Source organism: Oryctolagus cuniculus, chromosome 1, assembly GCF_964237555.1.
Source record: "Oryctolagus cuniculus chromosome 1, mOryCun1.1, whole genome shotgun sequence".
Taxonomy (NCBI): Eukaryota; Metazoa; Chordata; class Mammalia; order Lagomorpha; family Leporidae; genus Oryctolagus; species Oryctolagus cuniculus.
This window is the reverse complement of record NC_091432.1, coordinates 227,118,823-227,142,600: the sequence shown is the minus strand read 5'-3', so window position 1 is coordinate 227,142,600 and position 23,778 is coordinate 227,118,823. Positions and strand designations below refer to the sequence as shown.

The following is a 23,778-nucleotide window of genomic DNA, read 5'->3' as shown; positions in this document are numbered from 1 at the left end:
GTAAGGCAGAGAAAGAGAGGGAGGTTTTCCATCTTGCTGGTTCACTCCCCAAATGGCCGCAATGGCTGGAGCTGGGCCATTCTGAAGCTAGGAGCCTTATACTGCTATCCCAGGCGCATTAGCAGGGAGTTGGGTCAGAAGTGAAGCAGTCAGGACTCGATCCAGTGCACATATGAGATGCTAGCATTATAGGTGGTGGCTTTACCTGTTGCACTACAATGCAAGCCCCCTTAATATTGACCCTAAACAAACTTCTGTTCTGTCAAAGAAAAGCAAAACTGAACAGATTTTACTTTGCAGCTATTGCCATAGAGAAAAAGAGAACTCTGTCGAACTATGCCAACTCTGAATACCACACAGACAAGCCAGGAACAGAGAGGGATCAGTGAATGAAAAAATGCTAAGGAAGCATCCAGGATAAAGCGGGGGGTTTCTGGCTACATAGACCTAACATGATTTGTGCTGAAGTCAGGCCAGAGTGATCAGACAGCACCTGGGGGTGTAAGAGAGTGAGGAAATTTAAATAGATACTGAGGGTGATTAGGCTAAACCAGTTTAGCTTCTTACTGCAGCTGGGCTCTTGAGAACAAGGCCCAAAGATGGGACCTCCTTAAAACAGGGGCTCAGGGTATCCTCTATCAGCTCTGGAGCTCTGAGGACACTCACTTGTTTTGCCGTCTGTTGCATGTCCTCGCATGTTCATGTGTTCATAGAAAAATGACTAAATTTGAAATTTTTTGTTAGTTTTGCTGTATGTTTGATACTGCATACCTTGAGAAATAACTTGGCAATTACATAAACTATTTCTAAATGTACTTGAGTTTGTTGCTGTGGTAACAAGCACAGTAAATAAATGTATCTGATATGTGAGGGAAACACAGAGAGAAATGGTTGACCTTCAACTATTTTAATTGTGTGAAGTTGGAAAAAGTTGCAAGTCTTTAATTTTTATTGGAATAAATAAATCAAATTCATTTGTGATGCTTGTCTTTTGAGTTGCAGCCCCTGTTAGTCTTTATTCAGACTGGTAGCGATTCTCTGAGATGAGATTTCTCAGGGAGAACATATTTGCAGGAGTCAAGACAGCAGAGAAAGGTGTTTTTTTTATGAAATATTGATAAAGTTATAACCAAATGATGCTGATGTACTTAAAGTACTAAATGAGCATTTTTAGAACTCAAGATGGGCCGGCGCCGCGGCTCACTAGGCTAATCCTCCGCCTTGCGGCGCCGGCACACCGGGTTCTAGTCCCGGTTGGGGCGCCGGATTCTGTCCCGGTTGCCCCTCTTCCAGGCCAGCTCTCTGCTGTGGCCAGGGAGTGCAGTGGAGGATGGCCCAGGTGCTTGGGCCCTGCACCCCATGGGAGACCAGGAAAAGCACCTGGCTCCTGGCTCCTGCCATCGGATCAGCGCGGTGCGCCGGCCGCAGCGCGCCGGCCGCGGCGGCCATTGGAGGGTGAACCAACGGCAAAAGGAAGACCTTTCTCTCTGTCTCTCTCTCTCACTGTCCACTCTGCCTGTAAAAAAAAAAAAAAAAAAAAAAAAAAAAAAGAATGAGGTAGTGGCTTTTTTTTTTTTTTACAGAATAAGGACATCCAAAAAAAAAAAAAAAAAGAACTCAAGATGTTAAAAATGGATTCTTGGCTGTATTCCCAAATAAATAAAGGAATTTATTTATGATGGGAATGCCAAGTTCTCCATATGAATTGGATGAATTAATTTCAAGATCTCCTGGTACAGGGTTCTACTTAAGCCTTTTTTTTTTTTTTTTTTTTTTTTTTGGCCTTGGAGTAACACTGCTTCATTTATATAAGAAAAATCTTTTACACAAGATGACATTGTTCAGAAGTCTGGCTTCTGGCTGTGTGGCCATTGTAACAATTTCTTGAGATACCTATTAAGCGAATTTGGTATTATAAATAGAGTATTGCTTTTACTCTCCAGCAACTAAAAATAGTTAAAAACTGAAACAAATATAGGGATCTTTAGGTACCTATTAGTATGTTCTCTGATATAAGACTTTACTCAGTAATTAACAAAGCAATGTCAACCTACATTGAAAGAGGCTTTTTAGCGTGAACGTATTCTTTTGTAAACATCTAAAAAGTAGTATAACTTGGAGGTATTAAAAGGCACATGCGTGTGCTTTTGTGTATGCAAGCAAGTGTGCACACACACCCACATATACACTCTATTGAAAGTTTTATTTCAACAAAGTATGAGAGATCCCAGATGTTGAAGGGAAATATAAAAGTGTGAACACTAGAGGCAACCATAGTAATCAGGTCTTGAGAGAACGGGATGGAAATAAAGTCAAAAAATTGTTCATTGATCACATAGTATAAAGTTAAATAAACCTAGGGATTGAGTCTTTCAAGTTTTTTTTTTTTTTTTTTTTTTTTTTTTTGTAAGATTTACTGATTAGAAAGAGGAAGGGAGAGAGGAAGGGAGGAGGAGACAGATCTTCCATCTGCTGGTTCACTCCACAAATGGCTGTAATGTGTGCTGTTTGACTTTCCCCTCATACTGCTGGTTGAGGTTGACAGTTTTCTCTACCTATCATATTCAGTTAAATGAACTAGGAGCACTCTCAGGTTTGCGTTTCTGCCAGGCTTTATTTAAACCTTACTCTGAGGTGATTTTTTTGTCATTTTCTTAATGATGTTACCATGGTAGGTGTCCCTTATATAACCAAGGATTTGTACATTTAGCACCATTTTGCTCTTCCTGCAAGGTGTTTTATGGATCAAAATGTGATGAATTTGAAACTGTTTTTTCTCAATATTTTGTCTACTCTCTGTGGTCACTGGTGTTTGAATAAAGCTGTGTTTTAATGTTATTTGTACAGGTATTACAGGCAATGGGATACCCAACAGGCTTTGATGCAGATATTGAATGTATGAGTTCGGATGAAAAATCAGATAATGAAAGTAAAAATGAAACAGTGTCTTCAAACTCAAGCAATAATACTGGAAATTCTGCAACTGAAACCTCCAGTACCTTAGAGGTACGCTCTCATGGTTTCTTTTCTTACAACAAAAGTAATTTTATACGTTGTAGAAAATTTGGGAGATGTAGAAAAATAGAACAAAAGCATATACAAATCATACATTCCAGAGGCAGACTGTTAATATTTTGGCTTTTTTTTATCCAGCTTTACTTCATGAATATTTGTATGAAGGCATTTATGTTTCATGAAGTTTTCCCTTTTAAGTTACAGAGTTGTAAGTCTAAAGAGTTCAGTGAAAATGTTTTCAATTCAGCACATGAGTATACTTAGTTCCACTGGCATTTCCTTTTTGCTGGACAATGACAGTGTGTGAGTATATCAACAAAAACAGCTGGGTAAAACATAAAAGATTAGTAGAGGAAATTTGAGATTATTTGAAGTTTATACTGAACTGTAGGGCTGGTAGGGGGTGGCATTGGTTGAACCCTGCCAGGGAGGGCATATCTTGATCCACTGTGTATCAGACTCCTAGGTCCTGACCTGTGAGCTTAGTGTCATCCAAGGGGATGTCACAGAACCCTTACTTCCTGCATTCTATGGACTTTACAGTAACAGCAAGAGCTTTACAAGTTTTGAAGATTTTCTCATTTGTAAGAATAAGTATTTATTACAGACATAACTGGCCTTTTTTTTCTTTCATTTTGTAAGCTCTGCAGTGCCGGGTGCAATAGAAATTGTGTCCAGTGCCTGAACATGCTTCCAGGCTAGACGCATGAAAAGACATGTTTATAGTGAATGAGAATGTAACGTGATAAGTACTGTGATGCAAAATGAGTATAATAATGGGAATTTCAAAGGAGGAAGTGATATGAGACTGTCAGAAACACACAATCATGTAAAATCAAAGGGAGTACAATGTGAGCATGGTTTTAAATGAGTTTTGTTGGGTGATGAGAGCTGGAAAGAAGGCATTCTGGGTGAAGGGAATGGAAGGTGTAAGGACCTGGAGTTGTGAAAATGAATGTTTGGACGTTTGGGTGTGTGTTTGGGGGCGCTGAAGCCTGGGAAAGCCTTGCTTGACTCTTCATATGCTGCCATGCGAGGCAGATGTGTGGTGTGGAGAGCACTGCTCAGTCACAAAGTGGTAGGCACAGGGCAACATGTTGTTTTGCAGGCAGTGACTCAAAGGAAAAAAAAGGGGCCCCTTAATTTTTTGGCTCAGACCACTAAGTGCAAAGGGAATTAGGAAGGGAGAGAGAAGTATGAGCTGCACCAGCAGTAGCTGTCGCTCCCCCTCTTCGTGGAGGAACGACACTAGACCCTGCACTGTTCTTTTGTCTGCTCGGCCCTTCCCGGGTTGGCTGCCGACCCCTCCTCCTCCGTGGAGCGGCAGCTCCCCCTGCCACTTTCCCCACTTCCGTGGAGGAGCGGCACACTGCGGCCGGCTCTCTCGGGGGCTGCTCAGATGTTATCCGGATGTTCCTGGTGCATGTTGTCTCTCTCCTCCTTTATAGTCCTCTTCTACCAATCCCAACTCTACTACCCACACGCCGAGCATGCTGCTCTCCTCCAATCAGGAGCAGCTCCTGCAGTTTATTGGTTGAACTGGAGGCAGCTGCGTAGAAGCTGTTTACTCCTCTCCCAGCGCCATATTGTGGGAGAGCAGATGCATAGAATAAGTCTTAATTCCAGTAACTTAGTCTAGTCTGAGTTGCTCCCCACAGTAGCCACCTGAGAGTGTGTTGGTTTTTATTTATTTTTTTGCAGAGTGGACAGTGAGAGAGAGAGAGACAGAGAGAAAGGTCTTCCTTTGCCGTTGGTTCACCCTCCAATGGCCGCTGCGGCCGGCACGCTGTGGCCCGCGCACTGCGGCCGGTGCACCACACTGATCCGATGGCAGGAGCCAGGTACTTATCCTGGTCTCCTATGGGGTGCAGGGCCCAAGGACTTGGGCCATCCTCCACTGCACTCCTGGGCCACAGCAGAGAGCTGGCCTGGAAGAGGGACAACTGGGACAGAATCCGGCGCCCCAACTGGGACTAGAACCTGATGTGCCAGCACTGCAAGGCGGAGAATTAGCCTAGTGAGCCGCGGCGCTGGCCAGTGTGGTGGTTTGCTACTGGCTACATCTATACTTTGTGTGATGTAGCTGATTATATTTGAAATATTTTTGTGTTGTAGCTCATTTTTCTAAGAGTGATTTCAGCTTTGGAAACCAGAAAGTATTACAGCCTAGTTCCAAAAATTACTCATTACTTTTTTTAAAAAGGAGATTGGAAATTTGCCATGAAATTTAAAAAATGTAGATTATAAGAAGTCATCAAGAAAGGAAGTTCATTGCAAAAGGCCCAAGAATGTTTATTATATTTATGTTTAAAAACTGATAAATATTTTATTTCTGCAGCATTAACCACTTAACAAATCAGCAGTCATTGTGGTGGAATTAGACATGATCTCTGACCTTGAAAAATGATGAATTTTTCAGTCTTTCCTTTCTTAAAATTATAGTTGTTGTATTGTGTGTGTGTGTATGTGTGTGTTGTGAATGCTGTTTATTTGAGCCTTCACACTCCTACTTGAATTACTTTTATTCCCTACTTTCAGTCATATCCTTCCTCAAGTCAGTTCTTTCCATCACTGCTAGATGATTTTTTTTGGGACACAAATCCAGTCATGTCCTTTTCCAGGTTAAATTGTTTGCAAGGCTCCGTGTTATCCATGGTGAAGTCAGAGCTCCTTGCGTGGGTTTCAGAGTCCTTTATGATTTTGCCCTATCAAGGGGTTTTCTAATCACACCCTAATCCAACTTGCTTCCTTTCCTCATTGCCTTTCACAGACATACTGAGTTTCTCGTCACTCCCTCAGGGGTGGGGAATGTCCACCCCACGGGAGGCTACAGATGAAGTTCCAGGCTCCTGCCTTCAGTCTGACCCAACCCTGATCCATGTGGCCATTTTGGGAGTGAACCAGCAGATGGAAGATCTCCCTCTCTAACTCTGCCTTTCAAATAAAATAAATAGATCTTTAAAAATCTCTCTCTGTAACTTTGCATTTCAAATAAATGAGCCTTTTGTTTTTAATAAGGATTTATTTATCTGTTTGAAAGGTAGAGTTACAGAGAGAGAGCGGAGGAGACAGATCTTCCACCTGCTCGTTCACTCCCCAAATGGTAGCAGCAGCCAGGGAGCTTTATCCGGATTTACCACATGGGTACAGGAGTCCTGGCAGTTGGGCCATCTTCCGGTGCATTAGCAGGGAGCTGGATTGGAATGAACCAGCACCCATATAGGATGCTGGCGTTGCAGGGACAGCTTAACCCACTGCTCTATAATTCTGATCCCTGATACTTACTTTTAAGGTGAGGCTCTATAACGTCTTTTCCAGGAAAACTATTCTGATTTCCTTAGAAAGTGATCCCTTCTACTGAGTTTTCTTAGTATACACCCGTATGTGTGGAAACTGGACCCCCTGTTTTGCAGTGGTTGTATCTGTCCTTTACGGTATACTTTAGCTCTCGAAGGGCAAGAAATGACTGCCTTTATTGTTGGCTCTGAATTTTCAGATCCGTGTTCTGCAGCCTACTGTTCTTACCATGTGTGTGCTTAGATCTATTTAGAGAGAGAGAGAGTTTATATGAACAGTTCCCTCCTCCATCCCAAATTCAGAGTTATTTCTTCTTTACCCTAAATATGAAAAACAGTAAGTCCCCAGGCATCATGGTAATCCCAATTTTCTATTGTCTTAGTTATGTAAAGTAGTATTCTTCGCTCATGAACACCACAGGTGGCAGGGGGATGAGGCTGGTCTGTTGGCCCTGGGCAGGCTGACCAGGGGACTGTACATTTACTGCTCTGCATTCCGCACACCTTTCTGGTGCCTCGCCGGCGGCGGAGCGAGGTGCCTCATCCCAGCCCCAAGTGTTTCAAAAGTAGAATTTTTGAGTTTCTTTTTAAACATAATTGTATTAATAAATTTAATATTCTAAAATCTTACTTGATTAAACCTCTAATTCCCTTTTTCTTTTAGGTAAGAACTCAGGGCCCCATCCTCACAGCAAGTGGCAAAAATCCTGTCATGGAGCTCAATGAAAAAAGAAGAGGTCTCAAGTACGAACTCATCTCAGAGACGGGTGGAAGCCACGACAAGCGCTTTGTGATGGAGGTGGGTGCCTGGACACAGCTTGCCTTCTGTTTCTTCTCAGAGACCTGAGATATCCTAAATTTACGTGTGAAAAAAGCTTTAGGCTGAGTCAATTCTTTGGTACTATTTGATTTTTGTTATTTTCTGGGGTGTGATATGCATTTAGATTAAAACTGCATTGACACACTTTCTGGGAAAATTGCAGTCTTCCTCTTAATTTTAGGTGGAAGTCGATGGACAGAAGTTCAGAGGTGCAGGTCCAAATAAGAAAGTGGCAAAAGCAAGTGCAGCTCTCGCTGCCCTGGAGAAACTCTTTTCTGGACCTAATGCAGCAAACAATAAGAAAAAGAAGATTATCCCTCAGGTATGAGTCAAGCATTAAACCTTTGAAATATTTTTTTTTCTTCTAAGATTTATTTTATTTATTTGAAAGGCAGATTTAGAGAGAGGAGAGAGGGAGAGAGGTCTTCTATCCATTGATTCATTCCCCAAATGGCTGCAACCGTTAGGGCTGGCCCAGACCAAAAACAGGAGCCAGGAGCTTCTTCTGAATCTCCCACATGGGTGCAGAGAGAGAGAGAGGTCTTCCATCTGCTGGTTTACTCCCCAAATGGCCGGAGCTGGACCAGGCCAAAGCCAGGAGCCAGGAGCTTCTTCCAGGTTTCTCTCGTGGGGGCAAGGGCCCAAGCACTTGGGTCATCCTCTGCTGAAATTTCTCAGGTATATTAGCAGGGAGCTGGGTCAGAAATGGGGCAGCCAGAACTCAAGCTGGTGCCCATATGGGATGCTGGTGTTGACGGCAGTGGCTTTACCTGCTTTGTCATCACTCCGGCCTCAACATAATCTGCTTTTAAGTGTTTTTATGTCTGTTCTCTCAGTTGCTCTGTCTACTCTAAAGTAAGGGAAACAGAATGTGGATATTTTTATCCTCATTTTACAGTTATTTGGGGATTGCCATGGTGAAAGGTTTTGTGACTTCACTGGAGTCTAGTGACATTTTAGAGCTAGAATGGTTTTCAAAAGTATTTGCTAAATGATTGATGAACACACACTCAAAGCCAGCACATACGGCCGAAGACACAACTCAAGGAAACTGCATGGCCCACCTGAGGGCACAGGTGTTTAGATCAGTAACTGGCATCTTATAAAGATAAGGTCCTCCTGCCTTAGTTTTTTTTTTTTTTTAATTTTTAAATGTTTTTATTTTTTTAAAGATTTATTTATTTGAAAGAGTTACACAGAGAGAGGAGAGGCGAGAGAGAGAAAGAGGTCTTCCATCCGATAGTTCACTCCCTAATTGGCCACAATGGCCAGAGCTGCACAGATCCTAAGCCAGACGCCGTTAGCTTCTTCCATCTTCTACTGCTTTCCCAGGCCATAGCAGAGAGCCAGATCGGAAGTGGAGCAGCTGGGTCTTCAACCGGAGCTTCAGGCCAAGGCGTTAACCCACTGCACCACAGCGCCGGCCTCCTTGTTATAAATTTTTTAAAAAAAAACTTCCCTCAGGTTCAAGTCTAATTCTAGGTAGCTTGTTGCTGGGATGTTTCCTGTCTCTGGGTAGATGAGTTCAAACCTGAGTATCGAATTTCTATAATTATTTTAGTCAGGCCTAAAATGACTATGGATGTAATTTGAATAATGAAATTTTATGTAGAAAATGAAGTATTTCTGGGAAAGTTTCGTGTAAAAACAAGTTATTTCCTTTCATGTGTGTGTCCAGCATTTTCTGCAGACTGACTGTGGTAAAGCACCATCCTCACTTTACAGATGGAAAGCTGAAGGTTCGAGTTTGCAGACAGCTCTTTATCTGACCTGCAGGTGTAGGGTTTCTCATGATGTTTGTGCATGAAAGATGTGAAGGGAAGATCGTTCTTGCTTCTCCTGGTAATGGGAATGTGCTGTGTTTCACAGGCGAAGGGTGTTGTGAATACCGCCGTGTCTGCCGCAGTCCAGGCTGTTCGGGGCAGAGGAAGAGGAGCTCTAACAAGGGGAGCTTTCGTTGGGGCCACTGCTGCTCCTGGCTACATAGCTCCAGGTATAGTACAGTCTGTAAGCTTGGCCCCCTTTTCTGGGCCAAAAACCAGCATCTCCTTCATTTTCCAAGGTTATATAGCATCTCTGGGAAAATAAAATAAGGTATGTGAACACAGAAATTCACAAGAGGAGACTACGGTGTCATAGGTTATCTTGTGGAATCTGAGGACTAGTGGTTCTGGAGGGAGGTAACAGAAACACTTAGTTGGGGGACTGTATCTTGGCAGTGAAGAATCTAAAAAGATGTATTACTGATTGAGGAGCTTGGATATCTGAACAGGGTGTATTTAGTGGGGAAACAGAAGACAGGTTGAGAATAACAGAAGAGAAAAACTGCTAATAGGAGGTTAATTAATCGAGGTAAAGTCTGACATCATTAGCATTTGCTGAACTCAGGGTATTAAGACCATCAAAGGCTAAAAAAGGACAAAAAGGTTTAAAAAAATCTTATTTATCCAGAGATTACTATGATCTAGATATTTTATATAAATGATTTTACTTAACTGCTTTTAATCATCACAAAAGTTTCATTCTAATTATGTTCCAGGTAAAGAATCAAGGTTTAGGGAGAAAAGGCAGCTAGCTTAGATAGAAGAAACTACTAAGTAGCAGAGCAAGGACTGGAATGTAAGTGCTTGCATGTCTGAAGTTTGTATTCTTTCCATTTCCCCACATGGCTGGAGGGTTTGGAGGAAGATGCCTTCTGTCCTCATCCTCATGTCGCTTCAGCACCAGATGTACAGCTGTCTCATCAAAGCCAAGTTCTTCCCAGTGGTCAAAGTGTAAAACTTTTGACTAGACAGGTGACCACTGATGTTGTGAAGACTGAGTTTTATGTAGTCATTATTTTTTTACGTTAATATCCCTCAGAGTTTATGTAGGTTCTGTTTTTGTCTAAGGAAGAATTAGAATGGCCATTTGGGAAGTTTTATGAATGATGTGACTGTAGAATTACACTCCTAGAAGCAGATCCCAGACAGTACATCTCTCAGGGATGCCCTGTGCCTGCTTTGGCTCATTCCCATCATAAGGTTTGCTCTCACACAGCTCATGATCTATAGGGTGAGAAGTAATTACTCAGGTAGGCATAAACTGAGGTGAGTGCATGTGAGAGAAGGCCACAGTCTAGTCCGGGGACTCCCTGAAGAGATGACCCTTGAAATCAGCTTGGAGCAAGGGATGCAATTAACCCAGAAAAGAGTGGGATGGAAGACTTGCACAGAGAAAACAGCATGTGTAGACCCTGTGCTGGTGCTGGGGTACTTGGCTTACGAGGAGCAGCAGAAAGTAGCCAGATGGTCTGGAGTATGGAGAGTACTAGGTGGGGGGAGTGGCTGAGGAGTGACCTAAGTTAAAGTGAGATGGTCCATGGGGGCCAGTGTTGTGGGACACAGCAGGGTTAGGTGACCACTTACCATGCTGACATCCCATATCAGAGTGTGGTTTGAGTCTTGGCTGCTCTGCTTCTGATCCAGCTTTTTGCTGACGTGCTTGGGAAAGCAGAAGAAGAAGGTAGTCCAGTGCTTTGGCCCCTGCCACCCATGAGGGAGAGTAGTATGGAGTTCCTGGCTTCTGGCTTCAGCCTGACTAAGCCCCGGCCTTGTGGCCATTTGGGGAGTAAACCAGAAGGGTCTGTTTCTCTGTCTCTCCCTCTCTCTCACTCTGCCTTTCAAAATAAATAAATCTTTTTTTTTTTTAAATAAAAGTGTGATGGTTTTGTTACAGTCCTAGAGGTTGTGGTTTGGATTTGGGTCTTAGGATCCTAAATGCAGTGGGAAGTCCTAAAGGGTTCTAAAGCAAAGTGACAAGATCACTTTATTTGGAAAGATTACTGTTTGCATAGTGTAGAGAACAGGTGCAGGGTCAGCAGTGTGATAGCAGGACCAGTTAGCTACTCTGGTTACCCTGGCCGAGGGCAGTGGAGGCTTCCCTAGGACATGGGAGGCAAAAAGTGAAGAGCTGAAAAGAATATTTAGGAAGCAGCACTGATGGGTTGAATATATAGGATGAAAAAGACTGATGATTCAAGGATGTCACCTAAGAGTTTGAGTTAGAGGAACTGAGTGGGATGACTGGCATTTAGTGAGAAAGGGCACACTGAGAGATGAGCCTTGGGGTGGTGGGAGGGAAGTGAAAGGTCATGAGCTTTGATAGTTTACAGTTTATGTATCCGAAATGGAGACACTCTTCTGTGCTTTCCACTGAAATCATTTTTTCGCCTCATTCAGTGCATTATTGAGAGGGCAAAATGGGAGCAGGTATTAGTAGCCTAGCCTGCATCCCACATCCGAATGCCTGGGTTCTATTCCTGGTTCCAGCTTGTGACTTAAGCTTCTCGCCAATGCAGCAAGGCATAGCTGAAGTGGTTGGGTTGCATTCCTGGCTCTTGGCTCTGAGCTTGACCTAACCCCAGCCCACTGCAGCATTTAGTGAGTGATCCAGCAAGGGTGAGAGCATTCTCCCTCTGCCCCTCAATGTAGATAAAAAGAGCAAAGCTCTCGTTACACAGTGATAGGTAAGTTACTGAGAAGAACCTTTCTTGTCGTTGACGATTGTTCCACTGGAAATTAATCTCTTATTCTGTTATTGCTGTGGTCTTGGGCCCTTGGCCTCCTGGTAGAGTGGCAGGCAGCTGTGGCTCCGTGAAGTGATCATGACAGGAATCGTCTGTGTCTGCCAGTTGCCAGGTTCTTTGCTCTGTAAGTTTCTCAGGTTACGGCATCGATCTCTCTGAAAGGCTTGTCTCCTGAAGCTTTTCATTAATTAATTAATTAGTTGAAAGGCATAGCTACAGAGAGAGAGAGGGAAAAGAGAAAGAGAAAATCTTCCATCTGCCAGGTCACTCTCCAAGTGGGTACAATAGCCAGGGCTTGGCCAAACCAAAGCCAGGAGACAGGAGCTTTCTCTGGTTCTCCAAAGTCAGTGCAGGGGCCCAAGGACTTGGACCATACTCTAGCCTTCGGGCACATTAGTAGGAAAGTGGAGCAGCTGGGACCAGAACCAGTGCCCTTATGGGATGCTGACGTTGCAGGCGGTGGCTTTACCTGCTGTGCCACAATGCTGGCCCCCTGAAACTTTTAAAATGGAAGTTGGGGCAGGCATTTGGCACAGTTGTTAAGATAAATGCATCTCATATCAGAATGCCTGGGTTCAGATCCTGCTCCACACCTGATCTGGTTTCCTGCTTACGCATACCCTAGAAGGGTGATGAGTTGGTGATGGCTCAAATAATTAGGTTTCTGTTGCCCAGGAGGGAAACTCAGATTTCCTAGCTCCAGCTGTTGGGAATATTTGAGGAATGAATCAGTAGATAGGAGATTTCTCTGTATCTGTCTCTCAAATAAAAGAAATACATAAATTTTTTTTAAAAAATGATAAAGGAATTCCTTTATTATGGCCTGGAGAAGGTTCAATTGAAGTCAGTTTGGATTATGAATATTTCATTTTCAGAGTAGATTTTGTACAGCCATGATTGTTGTAGGTTTTTATATATTTTATTTAATTGAATTTCCTTTGTGAATTTAGTTACTGCATAGGGCATTGAGACTCAGAGAGGTAAAATAGTAGGTGGTTTTTCTTTTTTTTTTAATTTTAAGATTTATTTTATTTGAAAGGCAGAGTGACAGAGAGGAATGGAGAGAAAGAACTCTTCCATCTAGTAGTTCACTTACCAAATGACTGTAAGGCAGGAGTCAGGAACTCCTTCCACATGGCTGGCAGGGCCCCAAGCACTTGGGCCATCTTCCACTGCTTTCCCAGGTGCATTAGCAAGGAGCTGGATGGAACAGCTGGGATTCATACCACTGCTCTGATGTGGGAAGAGGGCATCGCAAGCAGCCTTTTAACCCTCTGCATCATAATGTCAGCCCCAGCAGGTTCCTTTCAGACACTGAGTTAGTAAAAGGTGAAGTCAAGATTAAAATCCCAATGGCCTGGTCAGTGACAAGCTTAGTAGTTGTAGTTTCACCTCTCTTTTTTGAAATATATATTGCTTATTTGAAAAGCAGAGTGACAGACACACAGAAAGATCTTTCAGCTGCTGGTTTACTCTCCAGATTGCTGCAATGGTCACAGCTGAGCAAGGCTGAAGCCAGGGCCTAGAACGCCAATGAGGTCTCCCGAGAGGGTGGCAGGGGCCCAAGAATTTGGGCCATCCTCCACTGCTTTCCCAGGTACATTAGCAGAGAGCTGGTTTGGAAGCAGTGCAGCTGGGACTTAAAGTGCTGCCCTGTTATGAGATGTCACGTCACAGGTGGTAGCTTATCCTGCTGTGCCACAGCGCTGGCCTGGTTTCATCTCTCCTTAAGAAGGTTTTGGTAAAATCCTTGGAATTCTAGTGATACTCAAAGGGCTACTTTGTCCTTTGGCTTCTGCTATCACCTCCTGTTCCTACTGCTTAATTCAGCTGCTTTCTGTCCTCTTAAAATGTATAATTTAGTGAGTAGTAAGACTGAGTTGTACTACTTACAGTTCTATATGACTTAAGTATTGAAAAAAAGTAAAAAATTTTCAACCCCTGGAATTGTTTGGTCTCTAAAAACACTTCATCAGCATACATTTGAGTGCTTTGTCTCAGGCAGGAGATTAATAACCTGGGCATTCACAAATGACTAAGACCTAGCCTCTTCCCCAGGGAATACCTGGAATCAGATGAAGGAGAAGCTGATTTGTCAGGAAACACAGTGCAATGTGATGTAAGCTATAACAAGGGTGGGCAAAGAAGTGACCAGCAGACTTGGGAGACAATGGAGGAGGTGATATTTGGTCTTGATCTCGAGGATGAGTTGCAGTTGGTCATATAGAGGGAAAAAGTTTAAACAGCAGAATTGTTTTTAGAAAAAGGAGTTACTGGGGCCGGTGCTGTTGTATAGCTGGTTAAGCTGCCATCTGCAGGGACAGCATCCCATATGGGCATTGGTTTGAGTCCAGGCTGCTCCACTTCTGATCCAGTTCCTTGATAATGCACCTGGGAAAGTAACAGCCCAATATCTTGGGCCTCTGCACCCTCCTGGGAGACCTGGATGAAGGTCATGGCTCCTGGCTTCTTCCTGGCCTAGCCCTGGCTGTTGCAGCCATTTGGGAAGCAAACCAGCAGATGGAAGATCGCTCTTTCTCTGCTTCTCTCTGTGTAGCTCTGCCTTTTGTGTAAATAAATACATCTCTAAAAAAATCATAATGCAACTTCCTGTCCCTTCGTATCATTTGCCCTCATTTTAAAAAAAGGGTTGTAATATGAAAAATCTTTATTTGTTTTGATGTCAAAGAGCCATGTAGATTTTATATTTTATTTATTTTCTTTTCTTTTACTTTATTTATTTGAAAACAGAATAACAGAGGGAGCGGGGGGGGGAGATCTTTCATTTGCTGTCTGACTCCTCAAATGTCCACAATAGTCAGGGCTGGGCCCAACCAAGGCAAGGAGCCAGGAATTCCATCCAGATCTCTTAGCTGGATGACAAGGACCCAAGTACTCATCCCTCGTCTGCTGCCTCCCATGTGCATTAATAGGAAGCTGGATCAGAATTGATTCTAGGCAGCTCGATGTGGGATGCCGGCATCTCCAGTGGCAGCTTTGCCGACTGCATCATAATGCCTACCTCTCTTTTTCTCTTTTATATTATTATTTTAAGAAATTTTAGGTCAGCGCAGCCGCTCAGTAGGCTAATCCTCCACCTGCAGTGCCAGCACCCCGGGTTCTAGTCCTGATCGCTCCTCTTCCTGTCCAGCTCTCTGCTATGGCCTGGGAGTGCAGTGGAGGATGGCCCAAGTGCTTGGGCCCTGCACCCGCATGGGAGACCAGGAGAAGCACCTGGGTCCGGGCTTTGGATCAATGCGGTGTGCCGGCCGCAGCGGCCATTGGAAGGTGAACCAACGGAAGAAGGAAGACCTTCCTCTCTGTCTCTCTCTCTCGCTGTCCACTCTGCCTGTCAAAAAATTTTAAAAAAAGAAATTTTATTTATTTTTTGTCTTATGTGAATGGCTGAGAGAGAAAGAGACAAAGTGAGATGTTCCATCTACTACTTCGCTCCCCAAATGCCTTTAACAGCCCAGAAGCCTGGGATGCATCCAGTTCCGGTTTACATGTGGGTAGCAAGACCCAGGTTACTTGGGTCAACACGTGCTGCCTACCCAGGTGTTCATTAGCAAGAAGTTGGAGCACGGAGCTGTGACTGGAATTCAGGCATTCCAGTACGGGATGTGGGTATCTTAACGGCTGCACCAAAGCCTGCCTCCTCCTCTTGCTTTGTATTATTTTATTTGTAAAGATTTATTTAATTATTTGAAAGGCCGAGTTACAGAGAGATCTTCTGTTGATTCACTTTTCAAATGGCGGCAATGGCAAGGACTGGGCCAGGCCGCTGCCAAAAGCCAGACTTTTTCTGGGTCTCCCACATAGGTGGCAGGTGCCCAAGCACTTGGGCCATGTTTTGCTGTTTTCTCAGGCAATTAGCAGGGAGCTGGATTGGAAGTGGAGCTGATGGGACACAAACTGGTGCCAGCATTGCAGGCAGCAGCTTACCTAAGCAGGGTGCCACAGTGCCGGCCCCTTTTGCCTTTTGTTTTAGTAAGCAAATTCTTCTAAATTTACCCAATTGATTCTGTATTTTCATGTGTTAAAGTTGTTTTCCTGAAAGATTAAAGATTGCAGCTTTTATGAACATAGTATTTCTGATTCCTGCAACAACACTAAAAAGTAGCTTAGGAGGTTTCCCACTTTGTAATTAAGAAATGGCAACTCAGAAATTATTACTCTGAGGAAAGACAAGACATTAGTGCCAGAATTTACTAGCTCAAAATTGTCTCTTTTTGTTGTGAGCCTTTTTCATTGGCAGCAGATGCTAATGTTAAGTTCAGCATTTACTAGGAAGATCCTATGCTGGGGCTAAGAATTCAGATATCATCAAATTAAGGATCTCGCCCCTAGGCTCACAACCTGACCTGTGTGACCTCTTCAAGGCATTTGAAGTCTTGTCTTATGTGTTCTGTCCCTGCTTTCTAAAATAGAGATGTAGAAAGTACTGCTTTCCAACTTCCAGAAATTATGAGTGGTTCTTAGGTGTTCTTTTTTTTTTTTTTGGTCAACAAATTCTATCTAGTGAGTGGTTACTATGTGCTGTATGTTCTGCTAGGTTCATATGGTATAAAGATGAATAAATTTGGTCTCTGCTACTCTAATGGGGACCACAGACAAAGAATAAGTACAGCGTGGAAGTGAAGTGAATGAGACACATAGGATATCCTGGTAGATCAAGAAGAATCTTGAAAGCCATGCTGAGAATCTAAGCAGGCACGAGAGAGCGTGGCTAGGTGGGACTGACCTAGGCATGGTTCTCATTCATCCAGCATCTGGAAGAAGATCCTCAGGGCCCAGGCTAGGTGCTGCTGGAGAACTGGGCCAATGCCAAATGCCCTTGGTCCTGGACTGACCTGCTGTCTTCTTCTTTGCATTAGGCTATGGAACGCCATATGGTTACAGCACAGCTGCCCCTGCCTATGGTATGTACACTATCTTACTGATTTCTCCTCTTAGCAACTCTTTCACAGCATTCCAAAGCACAGTTTGTACTTAGGGTTTCTGTAAATAAATTGAAGGATCTCAGACCTAATCATTGTAGTGACCCAACTTAAATTCCCTTTGAAAATGCCACAACCTTGTGGTTCTTGGTTTGGTTGGAGTTGCTCTTCTCTCTGCTTTGCCTGATTGAAGGACTGCTTGTTCTAATTGCCTGTTTCTGACCATACTGAGATTAAATATTTTAAGTAGTTCTTCTTACAGCCAACTTACACTCCATTCAAAGGCTACTGAAGGGCCATACTCAGTTTCTGGCATGGCTGCCTTCCAGACAGAGAGCTGCAGTTAAGTTTCGAGTTTGCAATTGTATGAACTGTGAATGATTGGGATCAAGAATAGGGAGTGGAGTGCTCACTTCAAATTTGAAGCTGTCACCCCTTTCCATAAATTTTGCTTGGGGGTGAAGTAAATGGGTGTTTTTGGTTCTAGAGAGGAGGGTTTAGGGGATTCATCAGCAGTTACTCAAGCGTTTACTGCAGAAAGTCAGTAGTACATGCTAGAAAATTGTAGATGTGTCTCTTCTCTCCCTAAAAATGAAAAATAAAAGCAAATGCATAAATGAAGCCTAGTGGCCCTTTGGATAACTTTTGAATGAGGTTTATGTGGCAATGGAGGCAGTAGGTTTGGAGTCAGTGATATGCTCTGAGACATTTTTCCTAACTTAGGTGCTACGTGTTGTAGAATCAGCCATCTCTAGTGGTTGTCATTGGGGGAAGAGGAGAGTGAGAGTGCGTGTGCATGTGTGGGAGAGCTTGTTTGTCAGTCCGCCCCTGGCTGGGCGTGCACACACAGGAGGCAGAGGCGCTCCATGTGTCAGTACTCGTGGCATGAGTCCCCACACGAGCCTCAGACCTTCACATTCTGCCTTTTCTCTTCATGCACCTGCTTTCCCATCCTCGTTTGGGTGTTAAGGCACTGATAAACTGAAGCTTCATCTGATTTTATAACTGTAGCAATAAGCAATGATTTGACCAAGTGTGAACATTAGTACGATAGGCAGTTTAAATCCTGGAAAGATGTGGAGACATTGCAGGGTGGACCATGTGCAGTAGTTTTTCTTTTAAGTCAAAGTGCAGAGCCCAGAGTTATATCCTTTACCTGTACGCCTCCACTGGCACACTCAGGTCGGTCAGAGCTGGAGCAATGTGCGGTTCTTGGGAATTGGGTCCAATCCAAGAATATGCTTTCACCTAGATTTCTTTCTGTACTCAAACTCGCTAGCTCCTTTTGGTTTGGCCATTTGCTTTTACCATTTGGCTAGCTTGTGGGTAGCATGACCACCTCATCCTTGCTGTGAAGCAGGTAAAGGCAACCTACCCACATACAGTACATTTCCACTCACTGTGCTGTGTCTGTGTGAGTGCCCAAGCAGCTGCCGCCCAGGGCAGGTTGTTAAGTCTGTGTCTTTCCTGTAGACACAGAGTAAGCTCCAGATTCTTCAGTTAAGGTTTGCTAGAGCTTGATTTCCCCTTTACAGCAGCTTTCTATCTAGACCTTTCAGTTACATTCATGTTTTCGCTCAGTCTTTTTACTTTTCTCTCGTCCCTCCCTTCCCTCCCGTAACATCCTGCTCTCACCCTGCGGCCTTTGAGCCTCCATGGGAGAAGGCTCCTCTCTTCCCTGTGCCATATAACTGACTTCCAAAGCTGGTGACATTGGATGCCCCCATTTTTCACATAAAAGATTTGGTTTTTAAATGTTACTGTGATGCAAACCTACTAAAACGATGCTTTATTTTGGCTGTAAGGTAAATATGTCTTTTGGCCTTTGTAAAGCTGTTGCATGTGGGGTATTTCCCTCTGATCATCTGGTGCTCTTGAATACCTGCTGTTGCTGCTTTGTGATTTCTCCCTAGGGTCAATATTAGAATAGAAGTAGGAGCAGATTTCAAATCATGCTTGAGTATGCAGAAGTTTGTAGGCCACAAGAACTATTAATTACAAAATTCAGAACGTACTCTTTCCAGATTTGCCATGCCAATATTGGTCATGGCTCCAGTTGGAGCTGAGGGGAGCTGAGGCCTGCACAGAAAGCTGTGCTCTGAATCCTGACAATCCCTTGTTTTCCCATAATATGTGATGTGCCAAATTGAGAGCCATTATAGATTTCTAGATTCACTGTAGAGTATTAATAGCATTCCTTTTGATCTTTAGAATTCATGGCAGCTCAAATATTTTCTGAATATCACTCTTCCTATGATGTAGCCATCTTCATTTTGAGTGGAAAGTATCAGAATACTGAGAGCACTTTGAAAATAAGAGATCTGAGATTTGGGGGCCTCTTCCAAAATGGTACATGTTGACTGACTAATCTGGAAAAGGTTAATGGTAATTACTGTTCAATAATTTTTTTAACCTGAAATTTTTATTGGCATATTAAACTTATTTGGAGTCCTCTCCGTTTCTTTTCTCTGTAGGTTTACCCAAGAGAATGGTTCTGTTACCCGTTATGAAATTCCCAACATATCCTGTGCCCCACTACTCATTCTTTTAGCCAATGACAGAAGTTAATTCCTATTGAACAATACCATACAATACAGAATGTTAGAGGAAAAGCCTTTTTATCCTGCTTTCTTTGAACACATACTTGATCAAAATTATTTGTAAAAAACATCTTTCCTACTTTTTGATTTTAACAAATGCAAATTTAGTTGTCTAAAACTTGAAAACAAACAAAAAAGAAACCAGTTCTGTGAAACGGTACCTCATTTCTGGAAAATAATTTATACCAGCCCTTCTGTTCTAGGGAAATAAAAGTCTAGCAGTTCAAAGTTTTAAGTTTTAAGAGAAGTATCAGATTATGTAAGATTAAATTTGTGAAGGATGTATAGAGTCTTAGACACTGATCACAAATAAACTGCTTTGTTGTAACGCATAGTACTGCCTGGTTCCTGACGCAGTCACCGATTCTCAGCTGGTTGACATGGACTGGCCCCAGGGCACTTTAATTCGGGCTGTAGTTATTTTTTTTATTACAATAGAGAATTTTCATTTAAACTTTAACTTTGTAAATATTGAAGTGTGTAATTAAAGCCAATAAAATATGGGTTTGAATATTGTTTTAGCTTATTATTTTTGATATGTTTTGGTATCAAATTACAAAGAATTGCAAACTAATACTATCTTAGCCCTAGAAACCCATTCATTTGTAAGCAAACCGCTAAAACAAAGCAAAGGCGATTGTTAGTTGGAGCCAGTCTCTACTTTGTAAGCCCTTTGCACAGTCCCTGTTGTAAAGGGCAATCCCCGTGATAAAAGTTACTTATGTTTCCTGAGCGTTGCTTATAAAATGATGGCACTACCCAGAGATGGAGAAGGAGCGATGTGATTATTTTAGATTCCTAATTTCCAAGTTTTAAAAAATAAATTAAACAATCAAGCACCCTCTCTTGTTCTTGTGGCCTTCTTCACTCTGTAAGACACTGTGTTCCCTCCCTGGTTCTTTTCATGCAGATAGAAGATTAGCGATTTCTCTGGGATTGCTGGAAAGGTCTCCTTTCCTCTTCAATTACATCAGAATCTAAAGCAGCAACAGGGTCCCCATAAAAACTTGCTCTTCGATTGTCCCAGTTCTTGTTGAGTGCTGCTGTGAAAAGTGACAGGTTTCAGCCATGGGTCAGCATTTATTTTTTGAGACACCTGATTCCGCTGGTGGAAACTGACGAGTCAGTAACATTGTGCTGTTCTGTAAAGGTGCAGACCTAAGTCCTCCACCTGCATTCTCACCTTGTTTGGAAAGCTGATGATGTTACTAGAAGGTAATGGTTTCATTAAGGTAGTCACCCCCATGAAGGCAACAGTGTGGTCCCCTGTCCATATTTGCAAGTGGCTGTGTCTTAAACATGTCTGTTCTTAGTGGAAAGCAGCTTTGCTTCTCCCTGTTAAGTTCTGCTTCTCAGAACTGAACAGTGCCCATCGGTGAGAAAGAGCTTCATAAAATACGGCAAATTTACACACCAGAGTATTTCGGGACCACTAACTGAGGGTGAAATGGGCAATGTAAGACAAGGATTCTTGTCACTTCTCAGTTGCATGTTACACCAGTATTCATTTCTTCTCCTTGACCTTTTGTCTTTATTAGTGGTGGGTGATACTTTAATAAAACCTCATCACTTGCTGGAAATAGCTGTAACTGAATCGTTCTCATCCTGTGCATAAGTGGTAGACGTGACCCAGAGGGCCCGTTTCTGCTGCGAGTGTTCATGTGCGTTGATTTGTTTCGCTGACCTATGGATGAAACAGCCATCACTGAGAAGAAAAAGCATGGCTGGTAGTGTCCGGTTTTCACTAAGTAAATATTTACCACAGTCCTCTTTGTTTCTGGAGCACTATTAATTGGCAGCTGCAGCTGCACTTTTATCTGAAATTGAATATCAAATTTGGGTTCCAAGTTGGAATCTCTGGAGATTGCTCTGTAGAAAATTCTTTTGAAGTGGCTAACTCTGCTTCATAACTCAACCCCTCCATGGTGGTGAAAAGGGAGCTGTGCTGTTTTCCAACATGATGGCAGTCATTTCAAATGGTTTCTACCAAGTCTTTTTTTTTTTCTTTTTAATTTTGTTGTTTGTTGGAAGTTACTAACCATGTTGTAAACCTGCCCAGTTGCTGCAAACTTTTACATTTCTCTGCTTTACTTAAAATAATCGAGCTGTCAGTCCTTTGTTAGAAGTGGTAACCATGCAAGTTCAACTGTTTGAATTCTGTAATGAATTAAGTGTCCCCCTCCTTGACCCTTCCCACCCCTCCATTTTGTAATGAAAATCCCACTTACAGCCGAGAGAGCAGAGGACTAGAAACGAAGCTGTTGGCTTCGCCGCGCTGTGTGACATTAACATGCAGTCTTGCTTCTCTGCTCTTCTCTCCACTGTAGGTGGCTTTTTCATTGAGAGCCCCTATCGCCAGCCTCTGAGCGTCGCACCATTTATTATTCACTTGGGCCCTCAAGATTTCTTCTCTGACTTCTAGAACCATCAGGTTGTCTGGCTTGAAATGGCAATTCCTGTGTCTCGGTCCCAGAGCAATGTGACACCTGGAGGCTTTCCAGCTTTCAGATACACTACTCTGACAACTGCTTTTTGAAAGCAATGACTGAGCATTTTAACGAAGAGCAATACTTGGTTCAAAGCCACGGTGTCTGTTTTAAAACCTCTTTGGAAACCTAGCAATATCTGTACTTAACCCTATTTATTTAACGTAGTTTTTGTCAGAGAGTTTACAGACCAATTAGAACTTAGAGTTAGTGTGTGAGCTGACCGTTTTTTAACCTTTTTTAGCTTATAAATTTAATAGTTAACATCCCTGACTGCATCAGTTAGCATCTTATAATTTCTCAGAAACATGGGCCCTCCTTGAAGCCATATCCTCGCTGTGGGGGCTGGCGCCTCAGCAGGGCTGTGGCCAGCAGCCTGTGTCTTCAGGCTGCAGGAACACCCCATCCCTTGTGCGAGGCAGGTGTCCAGCGTACTTCCTGCTGCGCAGATGGAGTGCATGGGACGGTGAAGCAAAGGCATTGGGTTTGCAGAGTTCCCGAAGTCGTGTGCAGTCTCTCTAAGTTGTTAACCTGGGGAACAGACCACTGACGGAGTTTGCTGCTGTCAGTCTTTTCTTCTTGTTTAAAAATTTGGGTGAATGTTTGAAAATCATGAATCAGTCACCTTTATTAATTGAAGAGCTGGGAATACCTCGTTAATGTATTTTTAAAACTGGTGTTGGACCCTCTGTGTATTTCAGGTTAATACTTTTAAGCAGTTTTCAGCACGTTTATCTCACTTTATTCTCGTTCTCCTCGGACCTTCGTAGCCATATCACTTGTGTAAAGTAGGCTGAGGCATAGTGACTGTAAGCTGTGACCTCAGTGTGCGAAGGTAAGCTCTTTTATTTTCTGATTAAAGAGAAAAATAATCAGCTAGCACAACATGCATATATGACAATCATATATGATGTGTTTGATCTCCTAGGTCTTATGTCATCACATTACCTTAAAAAATTTGATGGTGTAAATGTGAAATTGTTATTTTCAGTATTTGCTTTACTACCTTTGTAACTGCTTTTTAGTCCAGAGAGTGATTTCACTTTCCTCGAGTTAAATGTGTGTACATGTGTAGAAACTCAGGGTGCGATGTGTATGTAAGTTACACACATGCACCTGTTTGAATACGAACGAGAATTCAGTGGTAGACCAGTTCTCCTAAGATACATTGAATGCCAGGGCACTCTTGTCCAAAGCACTGGAGTTGCATACGTAACAAGATTGGTGACAGTGCTGGAAGGATCCATGTAAGTAGTGATTGTACAAGCTGAGGATCAAGTGCCAATTTCTCAAGGAGAGAAGCTTCTCTGAGAAATGAAAATCTCTGATCTGTGTTGTATGTCCCAATACAACGACAGCAAGAAGCCATAAAAAAAAAGCAATAGAAAATGAAAAAAAAAACCAAAATATTAAGGTAACTATGGAAAAACACGTGATTGACTGAGATGAGCTGATTCTCTGTAGGACACACTTCAGCAAGACTCAGAGTGCTGCATACTGAGTCTGCACAGACCAGATAGACTGAGCAGTCCCGCTGCCTCCCCTAGGCCGCAGCCAGGGCCTCTCCCTCTCAACTCCCTCTCACTCGGCTGTCAGCAGTTCCTGGGAGGGTAGGCCGACCATTTTAACAAGGATTGACTTCATTTCATGTGTCGCATAGATGCACCTTCTTATGTATCAGATGTTCTGTGCTGAGGTCTGTGAACACACACGGAGATTAAAGTGAATTTTCATGTTTTGTATCTGTTTCTAAGTAGCAGTTTCTTTTTCTTACTAACTTGAAGGTTGCTGGAACAACTTTTCCCCGTACAGAATCTGTATGTACCTTCGATGCGGCTCTGGCAGCTGTCAAAGGCTGTGTGCGTTGTGGCTGCCTGGCCTGAGTGCAGCCCGGGCCTGGCGGAGGCCAGCTGCCTCCAGAGGCGCTGACCTTCGAAAGCATTTTCTGGCTGACCGTCCCCGTGTCGGTGGAATTGAGCCTCTTGTAAATATCCTACTTGTGGCAGAAGAACATTAACTTAATTGTTCCGTTTTAAGATGCTTAATAATGTAGG

At 43.0% G+C, this 23,778-nt stretch overlaps 1 protein-coding gene across 8 annotated transcripts in view; it reads left to right on the top strand.

Moving 5' to 3' along the window:
* Positions 1 to 23,466, top strand: part of STRBP (spermatid perinuclear RNA binding protein) — a 151,127-nt gene extending 127,661 nt beyond the window's left edge. For 3 of the 8 annotated variants that reach the window (XM_070056617.1, XM_051855425.2, XM_051855432.2), the window contains 6 exons: positions 2,848 to 3,006; positions 6,976 to 7,110; positions 7,313 to 7,453; positions 9,001 to 9,124; positions 16,576 to 16,620; positions 21,566 to 23,466. In XM_070056617.1, the coding sequence (XP_069912718.1) occupies positions 2,848 to 3,006; positions 6,976 to 7,110; positions 7,313 to 7,453; positions 9,001 to 9,124; positions 16,576 to 16,620; positions 21,566 to 21,660 (699 nt within the window). In that variant the 3' untranslated portion in view covers positions 21,661 to 23,466. Of the gene's footprint in view, positions 1 to 2,847; positions 3,007 to 6,975; positions 7,111 to 7,312; positions 7,454 to 9,000; positions 9,125 to 16,575; positions 16,621 to 19,112 lie in introns of all 8 variants that reach the window. The other 5 variants (XM_070056629.1, XM_070056631.1, XR_007923223.2 and 2 more) reach the window with 4 other exon arrangements.
* Positions 23,467 to 23,778: the final 312 nt, after the last annotated feature.